The following is a 14660-nucleotide window of genomic DNA, read 5'->3' as shown; positions in this document are numbered from 1 at the left end:
TTGAAGCAAGGGGCAGCAGCCCCTTGCTTCAAATGAGGTCCGGGGACAGCGGGGAAGAAGCGATCTTCTCCCCGCAGCCCCAGGTCTGGGGACAGCGGGAAGCGCTTCCCACTGTCCCCGACCTCTTTTGAAGCAAGGGGCTGCGGGGAGATCGCTTCTCCCCATCGCCCCTTGCTTCAAAAGAGGTCCGGGGACAGCGCGAAGCGCAGCGCTTCTTCCCCGCTGCCCCCGGACCTCTTTTGAAGCAAGGGGCTGCGGGGAGATCGCTTCTCCCGGTGCTCCGAAGCGGGGCGGGGGGCGGGAACACCTTCTGAAGGCTGGCGGGGGGCAAAAGTCTTTGTCCCCCCTGCCTGCCTTCCCAGGGGCTTTTAAATCGCCCCGGATAGCGGAGAAGTCCTCCGCTGTCCCGGGGCGATTTTAAAATGCCGCCCGCCAGCATTTTAAGATTGCCCGGACAGCGGAGAAGTCCTCCGCTGTCCCGGGGTTTTTTAAAATGCTGGGGGTGCGAAGAGAAGCCCTTATCCCCCCCCCCAGCCTTCAGAAGAGGTCCGGGGACAGACTGTCCCCAGACCGGGTCTGAAGGCGGTTTCCCTAGGAACGCATTAATTGATTTTCAATGCATTCCTATGGGAAACCGTGCATCGCAAGACGAAAAACCCGCAAGACGAAGAGACTTGCGGAACGAATTAATTTCGTCTTGCGAGGCACCACTGTATTTTCACATGAAGCTGAAAAGTTACTAAGTATTCCAAATAGTAGCATATTTCACAGGGGGCATTTGAAAATCGTTTTCATCATTTATATATAAAATAAACTTTTGCGAGGTAGTTAAAAATGAATCTTTTTGTTTTGTTTTGTTTTGTTTTGTTTTGTTTTGTTTTGTTTTGTTTATCCCCCAGTATACCTTAATTTTCCAGCAATAGTTATAGACCAGATTTGACTGTAACCACAAATCCTTATTTAACCCTTCTAAATATTTCCATTGTCTTAAAACAGCTATCCTCACAGCTAACAAAAAATATAATTTCAATTCTTTATCAGATTCTTTATCAAAATCATCTTCATCTGGCATATTCTGTATCCCCAATAATGCCAGTGAGGGAGTTGGTGTCATTTCTTATTTTGTTGTCAAATTAATTTCTAAGAATACCAGCTTCTCCAAAGCTGCCACTGAATGACACTCCCACCATAAGTGGAAATAGTCAGTGCTCTGATTTGTAGGATTTCAGGAGACAGTAGACACACACACTTTCAAGAATATATTCACTCGGTAAAGCTAAATACTTGCTTTGGAAAGCTGTGGGAGGAGAGAGCTGAATTCAGTTCCTGCTATCACTTTCTGCAGAATTATGACGCATGCAGCCCTCCTCGTGACCTTCCTGTCACATCAACTCTAACACATTAGAGCAGCATAGTAGTATAAAGGTACAAATGATGATAAATAATATTTGAAAAACAGGTTCATGGTGCTATAAAATTGGTACCAGTCCTGAGTATAATTTTTGAGCTTTACGGTTGGCGCTGTGGGTTAAACCACAGAGCCTAGGACTTGCCGATCAGAAGGTCAGTGGTTCGAATCCCTGCGACGGGGTGAGCTCCCGTTGCTCGGTCCCTGCTCCTGCCAACCTAGCAGTTCAAAAGCACGTCAAAGTGCAAATAGATTAATAGGTACCGCTCCGGCGGGAAGGTAAACGGTGTTTCCGTGTGCTGCTCTGGTTTGCCAGAAGCGGCTTAGTCATGCTGGCCACATGACCCGGAAGCCGTACGCCGGCTTCCTCGGCCAATAAAGCGAGATGAGCACCGCAACCCCAGAGTCGGTCACGACTGGACCTAATGGTCTGGGGCCCCTTTACCTTTATCTGAGCCTATATCTTATGGAATGGTGGAATAGGGTACAACTTCAGCATCACAAGTTTATAGTGGAGTACAAATCAAAGCTAAATAATTCACTTTTAACTTACTTGTTATTTAGGTTCAGATTTTCCTCGCAAGAGCTGGATATATAAATGAAATACATTTGTCCAATTTAGTATTGCTTTGTCTTCTACGAAAATGACTTCCGTATAGGGCACTCCATCCCATTCCTCAACCAAACAATTTTCCCGTCCCCCCTGCCAGCAGGTAGCCACAATATGTGACCATTAAGCATTGGTCTGTTTTGGATCCATTGCTTGAGATCCCCCCCCCCCTTGTATTTCCTCCCTTTTTGGTATTTCTGCAAATATTCGGGTTCTACTGAAGTTGCTGGTACCTATATCTTGTACATAGATGGTTTTATGTCAGCTGCTCTATATGCTTGTTGACACTCTCAAAGAACAAAGTTTAGTGAGGCAAGGCTTATCCTTGCAGAAGCCTTGCTTGTGCTGCTTCAGCAAGGTTTGTTGTTCTACATGCCTGGTTATTTTATCTTTAACAAAACTTTCCACCTGTTTTCCTTGGACAGTTGTTAAGCTAACTAGCCTGTAATTTCCAGGATCCTCCCAGGTCTCTCTTTAAAAAATAGATGTTAACATTGGGCACTTTGCAGTCCTCAAATACAGGGACTGTTCTAAGTGACAAGTTAAATGTGTTTAGTTTTTGTTTTGTTTTTAATCTCCAGTTTCACATTTGAGTACTTTGAAAACTCTTGGTGACTGCCATTTGGACCCTGTAATTTGTCTTTTTATTCTGTCTATTAGGTCTATCTAGAACTTCATTTCTCATTATCACTGTTTGCCTCAGTTTCTCACATTCCCTTCCTAGTCAAGTTAGTTCAGGCAGGAAGATCTAAATAATTCATTTAGTTTCTCTGAAATCTGCTCCTGCTTTACCACACGTCTGAGCCCCTTGTCATTCAGGGTTCAACCACCACTGCTACTAATGTTGTCTTTTAATGTTGATGGTTTTTATGTTATTAGCAACGTACCCCTCAAATTCTTTTCTAAAGCATCCCTTCTTGTCAGCTTGCATTTCTTTTGCCAAAGTTTGCATTCCTCTTTTGTTCTTTTTTGAAGGAAATTACTGTTTCTAATTGCATTATTGACTCTGCTAATTAACCATGCTGGCATCTTCTTCATCCCTGTGGTACCTTTCCTGATCTCCATTAGGGCTGGGCGATAACTGGTTTTCAATATCGCGATATATCGCCAGCTAAACATCATGATATATCAGTATATCACGATATCTGAAATAACGAAGGAACTACGCAGAGGCAAACAGGACAATGTCCTGGCAACTGCTACTACTTAGGGGTCTAAAATGGATAAATGACAATATTATCAATTACCGCACACTAAGTTTCATCAGCAGGCAAGTCAAAATGCAGCCCATCAGGACTTTTGGTTTTGGGCTTGGCTACCCAATGGTGGTATTCAGGACAATCCAAAGTATGGTGATGAGTCATAGTGAATACAAATAATCTAGGACTGCCAGTTGCCCACAGGCCTGCTAGTAGGCAGAAGTGGCAGCAGCCTGGCAGCAGGGGCACAATAATCAGCAGCCTGCAGCAGAAGCATTGCCACGGCAGTGGGCGGCTGTGGCAGAAGCGGCAACAGCCTACGAGGCCTTGTGGTGGCGGCAGTAGTGGTGGCCTATGAGGGCTTGTAGTGGTGGCAGGAGACAGTGGCAGAAGCAGAAGTGGCCTGCAAGGCCTCACTGGGGCAGGCTGCCGCAGCTTCAACCACCACCTCCCACTACCGCAAGGAGGACTTGCAGGCCACAGCCACTTCTTGCCATCACTGCGAGGTCTCGCAAGTCCCATTGCTTGTGTCGCCACAAGGCCTCACAGGTTGCCACTACTATTGCCATCTCCCGTCGCTAGTGCAAGGCCTCACAGGATGCCGCTACTGCTGCCATCACCTCCTGTCAGTGATGCGGCTCCCCGCAGGCCACCACTGCTGCTGCTGCCAAATCCTGGCACTTCTGCGAGGCATCTCAGGCCAGTCCTGTTACTGTTGCCACTTCCCATCGCCACTGTGAGGCCTCGCAGTCCACTGCTACTCCCTGTCACTGCCTTGAGGCCTTGCAAGCCGCCACTGCTACTACCTCCCCCTGCCGTCATTGCATGTCTCGCAGGCCGCTGCTGCTATTGCCGCAGGCTGCCACCGCCACTCCCTGTCATCACTCGCAGACCACCACTGTTTGTGCCACTGCTACTGCTGCTTCCTCCAGTTGCCACCACAAGGATGTGCTGGCCGCCACTGATTGTGCCACCACCACCAGGCTGTTGCCGCTACTGCTGACACGTATCGTGGTCATGTTTCTGCCACTGCTGCTTCTGCCTCCTAGCAGGCCATTTTGACTTGCCTGCTGATGAAACTGAGTGTGTGGTGACTGATAATATTGTCATTTATCCATTTTAGACCCCTAAGTAGTAGCAGTTGCCAGGATGTTGTCCTGTTTGCGTATGTATAATTCCATCCTTATTTTAGTCATTGTGGTAGATTGCAATGTTTCGCTGGTAATATTGTGATGTTTAGTTGGTGATGTGAGGTTTAGCTGCTGATAACATTTGCAACGTTTAGCTGGTGAGTTACCACGATGTTGAAACCCAGATATCGCTTAGCCCTTACACACATTGTGATTTATGATATATTGCCAGCTCAAATATTATGAAACAGTTATCACGATGTGTACTTCAAACCGGTGTTGGACGATATATCGATATATCGCCCAGCCCTAATCTCCATATGCGCTCCAGTTGAACTTCTAATGCTGTGTTTCTAAATGACTCCCAAGCAATTTGGAAAGATTCAATCTTCTTGACCTTGCCTTCCTTTTTACCAAACACTTATTTTGGGGAAGTTTCCTTTTTTGAAATGTGACCATGGCGGATTTGGGGGACAATTAGCTGTTTACATGTGTATTTAATTTAATAGCAATATGGTCACTTATTCCCAGCTGATTCAGTAACGTTTATATCTCATACCAGGTTCTGGGCACCACCTAAGTCAAGGGTCACCATCCTTCTGGTCAGTTCCTTGACCAACTGTTCTAAGGCACAATCATTTGGGATATCTAGATATAAATACTTGTTTATTTAGGTTGTTATTATTATTTATTATGAATTTATTACCTCTGGTCTCAGGTTGCTTTATACTTGTTTCTAAACTGGACTCTCCTTCCTTGGAGGTTTCTAAGCAGAGGTTGGATGGCCACCTGTCATTTATGCTTTAGCTAATTTTCCTGCATTGCAGAGGGTTGGACTAGACGACCCTTTCAAATCTACAATTCTATGATTCTATGATCATAATGTTCATATGTTTAAGTCTCTTTGAGTTTCATTTAAAAATAATAGCATAGAAATTTTATGCTTATGCCTTTTTTTGTAACTGGAACATGTGTAGTCAGTCTGTCTGAGGATAGTTGAAGTCGGCCATTAGTACAACAATTCCTCTTTTGGGTGCTTCCTTGATTTCATTCTTCATTGCAATATCTTCATGAACATTTTGATCAGGGAGCTGTTAGCATGCCCGCAGAATTATATTACTCTTGGTATCACCACGTATAGCAATTATGTGGAGGGGTCTGCCCTTTTGAGAGTTCTTTTTCTTGAACTCAGTGCCCTCTTCAACATGAAGAGCAACACCATCTCCGCTGAGTCCCCTTCTGTCCTTCCTATAGGGTCCATATCCAGTGATAACAGGGTCCCACTGGTTATCCATTGCACCAGCTGTATTAACACTGTCCTCTAAGACCAGGCATTCCAGTTTGCCCACCTAGGCTCAGAGGCTTCCAGCACTAGTGTGTAAACGCTTACAGTTTCCCTTGTCAAGGGTGTGCGGGACTCTGGAAAAATAAAACGCATTTTCAGTATTAAAGCTCCCATTTCTTACAGTACCTATTAAGTGTGCCAACTATTTTTAAATCAAAAAACAAACAAAAAACAAGAATGTAAGGGCCATAGAAGATCTGAGGAATGTTCTCTTGATACGCAAGGTGTATGAAGACTATTTGAAAATGTAAACATGCAAAATATTAAAAGGCTGCTTTTTTAATAGGGTATGAAACCTCTCAAACATAAAAGCCAATTTCCTTTCTTGTCTGCTTTTGAAGTAAAAACTTAGTTTTGCTTCCAAATTCAAATCAGCCCCCTAAATCAGCCTCCTAAATATAGAAGTCCATATTTGAACATGGATATTTAAACAGTATGCTCTTCAGCAATATTTGAGTGTTTATACAGTGGTGCCCCGCAAGACGAATGCCTCGCAAGACGGAAAACCCGCTAGACGAAAGGGTTTTCCGTTTTGGAGGTGCTTCGCAAAACGAATTTCCTACGTGCTTGCTTCGCAAGACGAAAATGTCTTGCGAGTTCCTGCGGGGTTTTTTTCCTTTCCCCCCCCTTTTCCCCAAGCCGCTAAACCGCTTATCAGCTGATGGCTAAGCAGCTTATCAGCTGATCTTTAAGCCGCTTAACAGCTGATGGCTAAGCCGCTTATCAGTTGATCTTTAAGCCGCTTAACAGCTGATGCTAAGCCGCTTATCAGCTGATCGTTAAGCCGCTTATCAGCTGATCTTTAAGCCGGCTAAGCCGCTAATACTGTAGCGCTAAGCCGCTAAACCTCTAATGGGCTTGCTTCGCAAGACGAAAGAACCCGCAAGACGAAGAGACTCGCGGAACGGATTCTTTTCGTCTTGCGAGGCACCACTGTATTACTGAAAAGTTTATTTTAGACATGTTCACAATAATTGTACCAACTCAAAAGGAAGGATATAGTTATTGGTTCTTCAAGAATCACATCTTTTGTGATGAAAACATAGGACTTTTAAGTAAAACTATTCCATCCACTGAAATGGGTCATTTGTTTCCTATATGCGCTTTGCATATCTGTGAACACTGCTCCATGACAATAACAACAACAACAACAACAACAACAACTTATTATTTATAATCTGGCTGGGCTTCCCCAGCCACTCTGGGCGGCTTCCAAAAAAAATATTAAAATACTGTACTACATCAAACATTAAAAGCCTCCTAAACAGGGCCACCTTCAGATGTCTTCTAAAAGTCTGCTAGTTGTTGTTCTCTTTGACATCTGGTGGGAGGGCATTCCACAGGGCGGGCGCCACTAGCAAGAAGGCCCTCTGCCTGGTTCCCTGTAACTTGGCTTCTCGCAGTGAGGGAACCGCCAGAAGGCCCTCGGTGCTGGACCTCAGTGTCCGGGTAGAACGATGGGGGTGGAGACGCTCCTTCAGATATACTCAATACAGAATTGATTTTTGTTTTGTCTTTCAACATGAGTAAAAATTGCACAATAATTCTAAAATCATACAGGTGATCTTTTAAATTGGCTCATTTTTGAATATCCAAGGAAGACTAATTTCAGTGTTTCTCTCATTTATTCGTATAAACATTTAAATGTTTCAGGGAAACATTACATAGAAAAGGTGAAATTAATTTCTGCTGTACACTTATTTTTCACTTTTGAGGTAAGTTGGAACAAGGAAACCAGCTATTCATATACTGTAATTGTGTTTCACCTTGAAAGGTTGGCCAGGATCAAAGAACCACACAACTAGTTATTTTTGTTTCAGACTTGCGTGTCTTGTACACTGTTCTGTCCCAGTGCAGAAGGCAGACTACTTTTGAAATAGTTGGGAATGTTAAGAGCAGCTTTTTGAGATGGCACTCTTATTGGAAATGTGCATTTCTTTGGTTTGCTATCTAGTTAAGCTCTCAAATAGTACAAAATGGCTGGTATTGGTTCCTACATTCACTGAAAACCATTTACTGCTAGCTAATGCTGGCATTTCTAGTTGGAATAACCACTTTTAATAGGCTTCGCTTAATCTTTAAGAATGGCCAAACTGGGGGAAAAACTATTTTCAAATGATAGAGCTTGATTGGAGTGCTGTGACTGGAAGACAGATAGGTTTAGAATAGTTCTTATGCTGCTTCTTGTAAGGGCTAGTCCAAAGGGTAGAGGCTTTGAGCATAGTCAAACTTTTCTCAAACAGTATTCTAGCATAAGGGGTGAAACAGCCCTGCGTGACTAGCAGGTGTGTCTCCATGTAGAAGTGCATTTTTTAGAATAGGCCATAGAACACACATAAACCTTTAAAACTTCTAGAGTCCTTGCTTCTTTTCTTAGAGTTGGACTCTAGTTATCCCTGTTTAATTACTTCCTTTTAAACATTTTATGAAGGTTGTTTAGTAATATTTTGTGAGTAGCAACCTGTCTTGTCTTGTTGCTTCCCCCCCCTTTTATTTGAAATACATTAAGTTACATTAATAAAACGGTCAAGAAACTGGCGTTAGAAGTTGTGTGGTACAATACAAATCAATATACAGTGGTGCCTCGCAAGACGAAATTAATCCGTTCCGCGAGTCTCTTCGTCTTGTGGTTTTTTCGTCTTGCGAAGCACGGCTACTAACGGCTTAGCGGCTTTAAGAAAAAGGAAACAAACTCGCAAGACGTTTCGTCCATAGGGAAATTCGTCTTGCGGAACGACTCAAAAAACGCAAAACCCTTTCGTCTAGCGAATTTTTCGTCTTGCGGGGCACCACTGTATTAAGTAGTCATTACTTAAATGGAGTAAACTTGCTTTTCTTGCAATACACAAAATGAGTATTTCTACATAACATATTAAATATGTTCTGAACTAAGCAATACTGCACATTTGAGGTTGACCTCTGGTGCTGCAGCGGCATCATTTGAAAGGAGAAATAAGTTCTCAATGTTGGGGCAGGGTTTGTAATAACATATAATCCAATTATGAGCATTTAAATTTGTCTTCTGCTTGAATGCTGGATTATGAAAAAGGAGTAATCACATGTAAACGTCTTCAGCAGGGAAAAGTAGGGTGGGTGTCAGAAATGACAAGTAGATAAAACTTGTTTGAGTTGTCTTCTGCTGGATACAAAATGCCACATTTTAAAATATGGCAAAATGAATTTCTCTCCATGGTAAACCTGAGCTTTAAAATTTAAAATTGGCAGTTATTGAATTGCAAATCTCCTTACTGAACTCTTAAGATAAAAATTTCTTAGTTGGCAAGTAGAAACACTTCTCCTCTTGCAAGGAAAGGCACCCAGTTTCACTGATCTCCCCATCCAATCTTCACTGGTCTTTCATGGCAGCCCTCTGCACCACATCCCATAATGCTCAGGAGGACCCTCCTGCCCCTAGGAGCAGCTGGGCAGGGGACTTCAGAGGTCAGGGGAAATCCGTGATACCTAGCAGTTCTTCCACTTGCCTAATGCATACATGTAGCCTACTTTATTTATGTAGCATTTAGAAAGTATAAATACTAATTTAAAAAAGTAAGTTGCAAATTCTCTTCTAATTACAGAAATGTGCTTTCATTTGTTTTGATTATTAAGATACAGGATGATGTGCCTCTAATTTAACACTTGTAGACTTAGTCACAATGTTATAAGCCATTTTGTTTGGTCTTTGTCCAGAACAGTGGCATAGAATTATTTATTTTTTAAACTTAAAAAAGTAAATGTGAGCACAGGGTCTCTGACCAATTAAATTCATGTTGTGCTGTTGTTGGTATGACATCTCCTGCTTACAAAACTAGGCCACATTGGGCTTTTGAAGAAAGCTCCTCATCGGGCCAACACACTGAGCATCTTGAAATGGATTCAAGAGTCCTCTATTCAAGATGATCTCTAATCTCTTGGGAACTACATGTTTTTAAGTTTTATCACATGCTCCAGGGCAACAGTTGTGCCCCATTCGGTGTTATACTGAAAAAAGTTGAAATGCAAACATCCAGTAGCTTTTTTAAAAAAAAAAAAAAGCCCAACAAAATTGGTCTCATTTTTCTGTGTACCACATGTTGGAGGTGTCCAAATTACAGTACATCCTGCTTATAGTATCGTTTGAATTGAGACATAAATGTTGGCTTTCCGTCATACTGGATAATATCTAGGTATATACTGTATATACTGGCTGTCACAGTAGACAAAACAAACTTGCATCGAAATGCCACTTTAACATACACAAAAGCACCAAAGCGGTTGACTTGGTTATAATTGTGAACTCTTAAGTTACACAAAAAGGGTGTTCAGGGTACCAAACCATGACAACCAATAGGATAATGACATCACTATCTCATTGTACTCTCTTGAGAGGCCTGTTCACTGCTTAAACAAGGGCCACAGTTTGCGTAGATACACCTTGGGCCCATTCTGGCAAGAACTAGCCATGTCTAAGTCCCATTGAAAGCACTTAAATGCTTAACACCCATTGATTTTGATGGGACTTAAATATGTCTAACTTTCTCTGGAATTGAATCTTTATGATCTGAGGATATAATTCTTTTCCATCTTGTTCCTGAGTATATGGAGATCCGACTGACCATCCTTAAAGGTTTGTAATTATTGCTGAGATACATAAGAAGCAGTTTGAGCACTGAAAAGCACTATATATAAATGCTGCATTTTTGTTGTTGTGGGAAACCATAATAAAATACACAAGGAGCAATTTGCCTTTCATTCAGTTTTGCTGAACAACATTCCAGAGGTCACTGGAGTTCATGTACATGTGTTTTGTCTTTTCTTTTAAACAGTGCATCTGGTGCGAGTGTTGTAGCCATTGACAACAAAATAGAACAGGCGATGGTAAGTAGAGAACTGAACTGTTTAATTCTTAAAGAGCGCTGGGTTTGTAGCCTGCTGTCGTCATTTTTGCATAACCTACATTGATGGATTGTAAGGCCACATCAGGAAGAGATGTTAAAGGTAGAAAATCATAAAGCAGACACAAGCAATTGTTTGTCTGTTGAGGACTCCATATAGGTGGAAAACAGCAGTTTACATGATAATACAGTATCATGTATAGCATGAACATGTTAGGCTTCAACCTGCTGCTGCTTGCCGGCACTGTGCCCTTGTGCCATGCCATTTATGCAATTATGAGCAAAGAAGCACCAATTGTAAAGTCATCTGGAAGTTCATGTAGTGCCATTCCAAATGTGTTCATGCACTTTCGGGGGGTGGGTGGGAGAATCCATGTGTAAACCGATATATTACTACAGTGAAGTTAATGTACAGTGGTATCTCGGGTTACATACGCTTCAGGTTACAGACTCCGCTAACCCAGAAATAATACCTCGGGTTAAGAACTTTGCTTCAGGATGAGAACAGAAATCGCACGGCGGTGGCAGCAGCAGGAGGCCCCGTTAGCTAAAGTGGTGCTTCAGGTTAAGAACAGTTTCAGGATAAGAACAGACCTCCAGAACGAATTAAGTACGTAACCAGAGGTATCACTGTACATCATACCCAGGTCCAAAAGTTTTAGCTTACACCAAGACAATGCTAATTCTCTAGTAGGACTGCCGTTACTTTAGCACGTCATTGTTTGGTATGATCAAAAGCATTGCTTTGCTATCCAAAATCTTTGATGTGTTGGCCATTGCTTCAGTACCAGGCCTGTGTAGACCTTGTCTCAGGTCCAGGAGTCTTGTTAGAATAAAGTTTTATGCTCAGGCAAAAAGGCAGCTGGCTCCTAGCCGGGCTCCCCGACTGGATTAGCCCTCTGAGGCCCAGGGCAAGTGTACTTGGCTGCCACTCTCCCCTTCCGCGGGCCTGTTCAGTACTGCATCCAGACATTTTTAAAAATAGCACGTGTAAGGATTTTAGTTTACAAAAGGCTTGGGAGCTAGAGGAAGAGCTGTTACATCTGCATGCTTTCCAGCAGTTTTGGAGGAAAAAAATGAAGGGAGAACAAATTCTACTGAAAAAAATAGTAGGGCAAACCATGGACAGAAAACAGTGTTTCTTTCTGCCCTGAGTCTAAGCGAATATTGGTCCGAATGCATTATTCTATTCCATGAAATGCCAAAGTCAGTAGTCTACTTTAATGTTCCAAACTAATGTGCTGTTTCCTGTTGTGTTGGCTCCCACCAGTTATGCAAAGATACTTTTGGGCTCCGGAAACAGCTTCATTTCCAAGTTGCTTGAAATTCTTTATTGAAAACATTTTATAACCTGCCTTCCCTCATAAATGTACATCAGATCACTATAGGAATGGTAAAACTGGTTTGTTTTTACTAGCTTAGTCATAATGAAAAGTAAAAAAGCAGCTGCTGCAAAAAGCCCAGGAAATGGAGTGCCTTCCTCTAATATGTGAAAGGCAGAAAAATAGATGCTAAGTGGTCTGCTCTCAGGAGAGTGTTTCAAAGACTGAGCCCTGCCAGTGAAAAATGCCCTGTGATCAGTTGCCACCTACTTAGTCTCTAAAGGCAGGAACAGGCTCTCTGAAGATAGAACTGAATGGTCAGGTTCATCCAGGGGCATGTGATCCTCCAGTCTTTCCATGGGTTTTCTGATAAGAAAAGTGTTGCCACTCAAAACGCGTCAGTTCAAGTTGGGCAAGACTAGCAAGCCCCATGTTTTTAATCAGTATTTATGGTCATGTGATGGAGAGCTGGTGGGGATCCCTGTGGTGCAAGTGGATTAGTTTCCAGAGTACCAGCTCTGTTAGCCTCAGTGTCACTGCTGCAAACAAGAGTAGACAAAGATTTTGTTTGTACGTAATCATAAAGAATGTACAGAATTCAAAGCTAAGCAATATGGCAAAATTGGGGGTTACTTCAGAAGCACACAAAATCAATCTAATCATACATACAATATAGGTTCTGTAAAAATAGCTTGCCTGTGGTTGTGATCCTCAGATTTAAAAGAGCAGAACTTCTTAAAAATTAGCCAAAATAGGAAGCTTGGGTCACAGCGTTTGTTTTCTTACATTTGCCCATGAGAAAAGAGACCATTTTCATCCAGTTTACAACAGTTTACTTGTCACAGACAAGTTCTGTCCCTGTTTAGCCAGGATGCTGACTTGATGGGCAATAGCAACTATGATTTACTTCATAAGGGTGTTGAAGCTTAAATATAATTATCTGAGCTCCTTGAGGTGTGAGATATTAATGTAGAGCCTAGGGCTTGCTGATCAGAAGGTCAGCGGTTCGAATCCCTGCGACGGGGTGAGCTCCCGTTGCTCAGTCCTAGCTCCAGTTCGAAAGCACATCAAAGTGCAAGTAGATAAATAGGTACCACTCTGGCGGGAAGGTAAACAGCGTTTCCGTGTGCTGCTCTGGTTGGCCAGAAGTGGCTTAGTCATGCTGCCCACATGACCCGGAAGCTGTCTGCATACAAATGCCTATAGAGCGAGATGAGCGCTCAACCCCCGAGTCGTCTGTGACTAGACCTAATGGTCAGGGGTACCTTTACCTTTTTAATGTTTATGGGTTTTCAGCCACCATTTTGGAGAGCTCTCTGAACTAGAGCATTGCTTATTATCTATTTCTGTCAACAAAAATATTATGAAGCTTTTTGAGAGTAAGAAATCCCTGTATTTAGGTTACCTTCCTGAAAGCAACATATAGACATGTAGCATTGGTGTTTTTTGAGTGCTTTGGAAGTTGGCCATAATACAGCAAGTGAATTCAATGCTGGGGAGTTAATCCTGTGTATTTTGATTTCTAGATATTTCTACTTAACTTGTGGTGCTAGGATCCAAATTTAACTGTTAATGAAGTTACGCCCAAGAATTTGGTGCAAAGTAAAAGTCTGTTTATAGAAATTAAATCTAATGATTAATTTGCCGTTTGCAGGATCTGGTGAAAAGCCATTTGATGTACGCAGTCAGAGAAGAAGTGGAAGTACTGAAGGAACAAATAAAAGAATTAGTCGAAAGAAACTCTTTACTTGAACGGGAAAATGCACTGTTAAAATCTCTCTCAAACAACGATCAGTTATCCCAGCTCTCAACCCAACAGGCCAACCCCAGTAGCACTTCTCAACAGCAAACAGTGATAGTACAGCCAACGCAACCTCCGCAGCAGCCGAATGTCTCCTCAGCATAAAGCTTTCTTGCCTCATTAAGAAACTGAAAGCAATCTGTCCTTGTGTGCCACTGGTGTTCTTTCCACTTTATATGAAAGCGAGTAGCCATGCTTCAGTTGTGTGTTTTGGCCTTTTCAGTATTAGACAATCATTCTACAAGAGCTTTCCCTCACTGAGATGTCATGCAGCACAGTTGGTGTTCAATTATGCCATCAGTGCAAAAGGGAAATGATAGAAGGAGTTATAATGCAAAAGTCTGCATTTATTTGGTGCACATGAGTGGGGTCTTTAAGAGCTTTGGTGAGGCTCTTCAAGGTTTCCATTACTCATGGATTACTTTGAGCCTTGCTTTTTCACATAGCAACAAACTCATCTTTAGAGCCACTGTTCTTTCAATTATAAGTAACATTTGCCTACATTAGTTTCATTTATTTGTGTTTTTATTTATTACAGGGCTGCTATTCATAATGTACATGAACAATGTCACAGAACTTTTAATTTTTTAAAAAAAATAAATGTAAGTATCAGTAAAAATTGATATAGGCAGGATTGAGTTTAATAGATAAAATGTTTAGGCAATAATTGAACAAAAGAATCCTGGCATATTTCTAACACTAATGGCAATTTACCTTTTGGTATTTATTTTCAGTAGTTAAGACCCAGCTTGAATGTAAATTTTTGTATATTGTAAGTATGAAGACCATAGTGCGTCTGTACAGGTAGTCGCCAGTCATTGTGAGATAATTGATGGGCTATTTTGATGAAGAAAACTTTGCTCATTTCTGTTTCTACTTTCTAATAGAGAAATTGCCATGATTCCTCTGCTTTTTGACATTTCGTATGATTATTATTATTTTTTGGGTGGGAATAAAAAGCTGTGAAATTG

At 42.0% G+C, this 14660-nt stretch overlaps 1 protein-coding gene across 2 annotated transcripts in view; it reads left to right on the top strand.

Moving 5' to 3' along the window:
- The window catches only part of TSC22D2 (TSC22 domain family member 2), a 39089-nt gene extending 25258 nt beyond the window's left edge, over window positions 1-13831 (top strand). For both annotated transcript variants that reach the window (XM_081007926.1, XM_081007927.1), the window contains 2 exons: window positions 10498-10549; window positions 13543-13831. In XM_081007926.1, coding sequence (XP_080864052.1) covers window positions 10498-10549; window positions 13543-13794 — 304 coding nt within the window. In that variant the 3' untranslated portion in view covers window positions 13795-13831. The remainder of the gene's footprint in view (window positions 1-10497; window positions 10550-13542) is intronic.
- Window positions 13832-14660: the final 829 nt, after the last annotated feature.

The sequence above is a fragment of the Podarcis pityusensis genome (genome assembly GCF_964106645.2).
Source record: "Podarcis pityusensis genome assembly, chromosome: 5".
Taxonomy (NCBI): domain Eukaryota; kingdom Metazoa; phylum Chordata; class Lepidosauria; order Squamata; family Lacertidae; genus Podarcis; species Podarcis pityusensis.
Note: the sequence above shows the minus strand (reverse complement) of the source record. Positions and strands in the feature narration are given on the sequence as shown.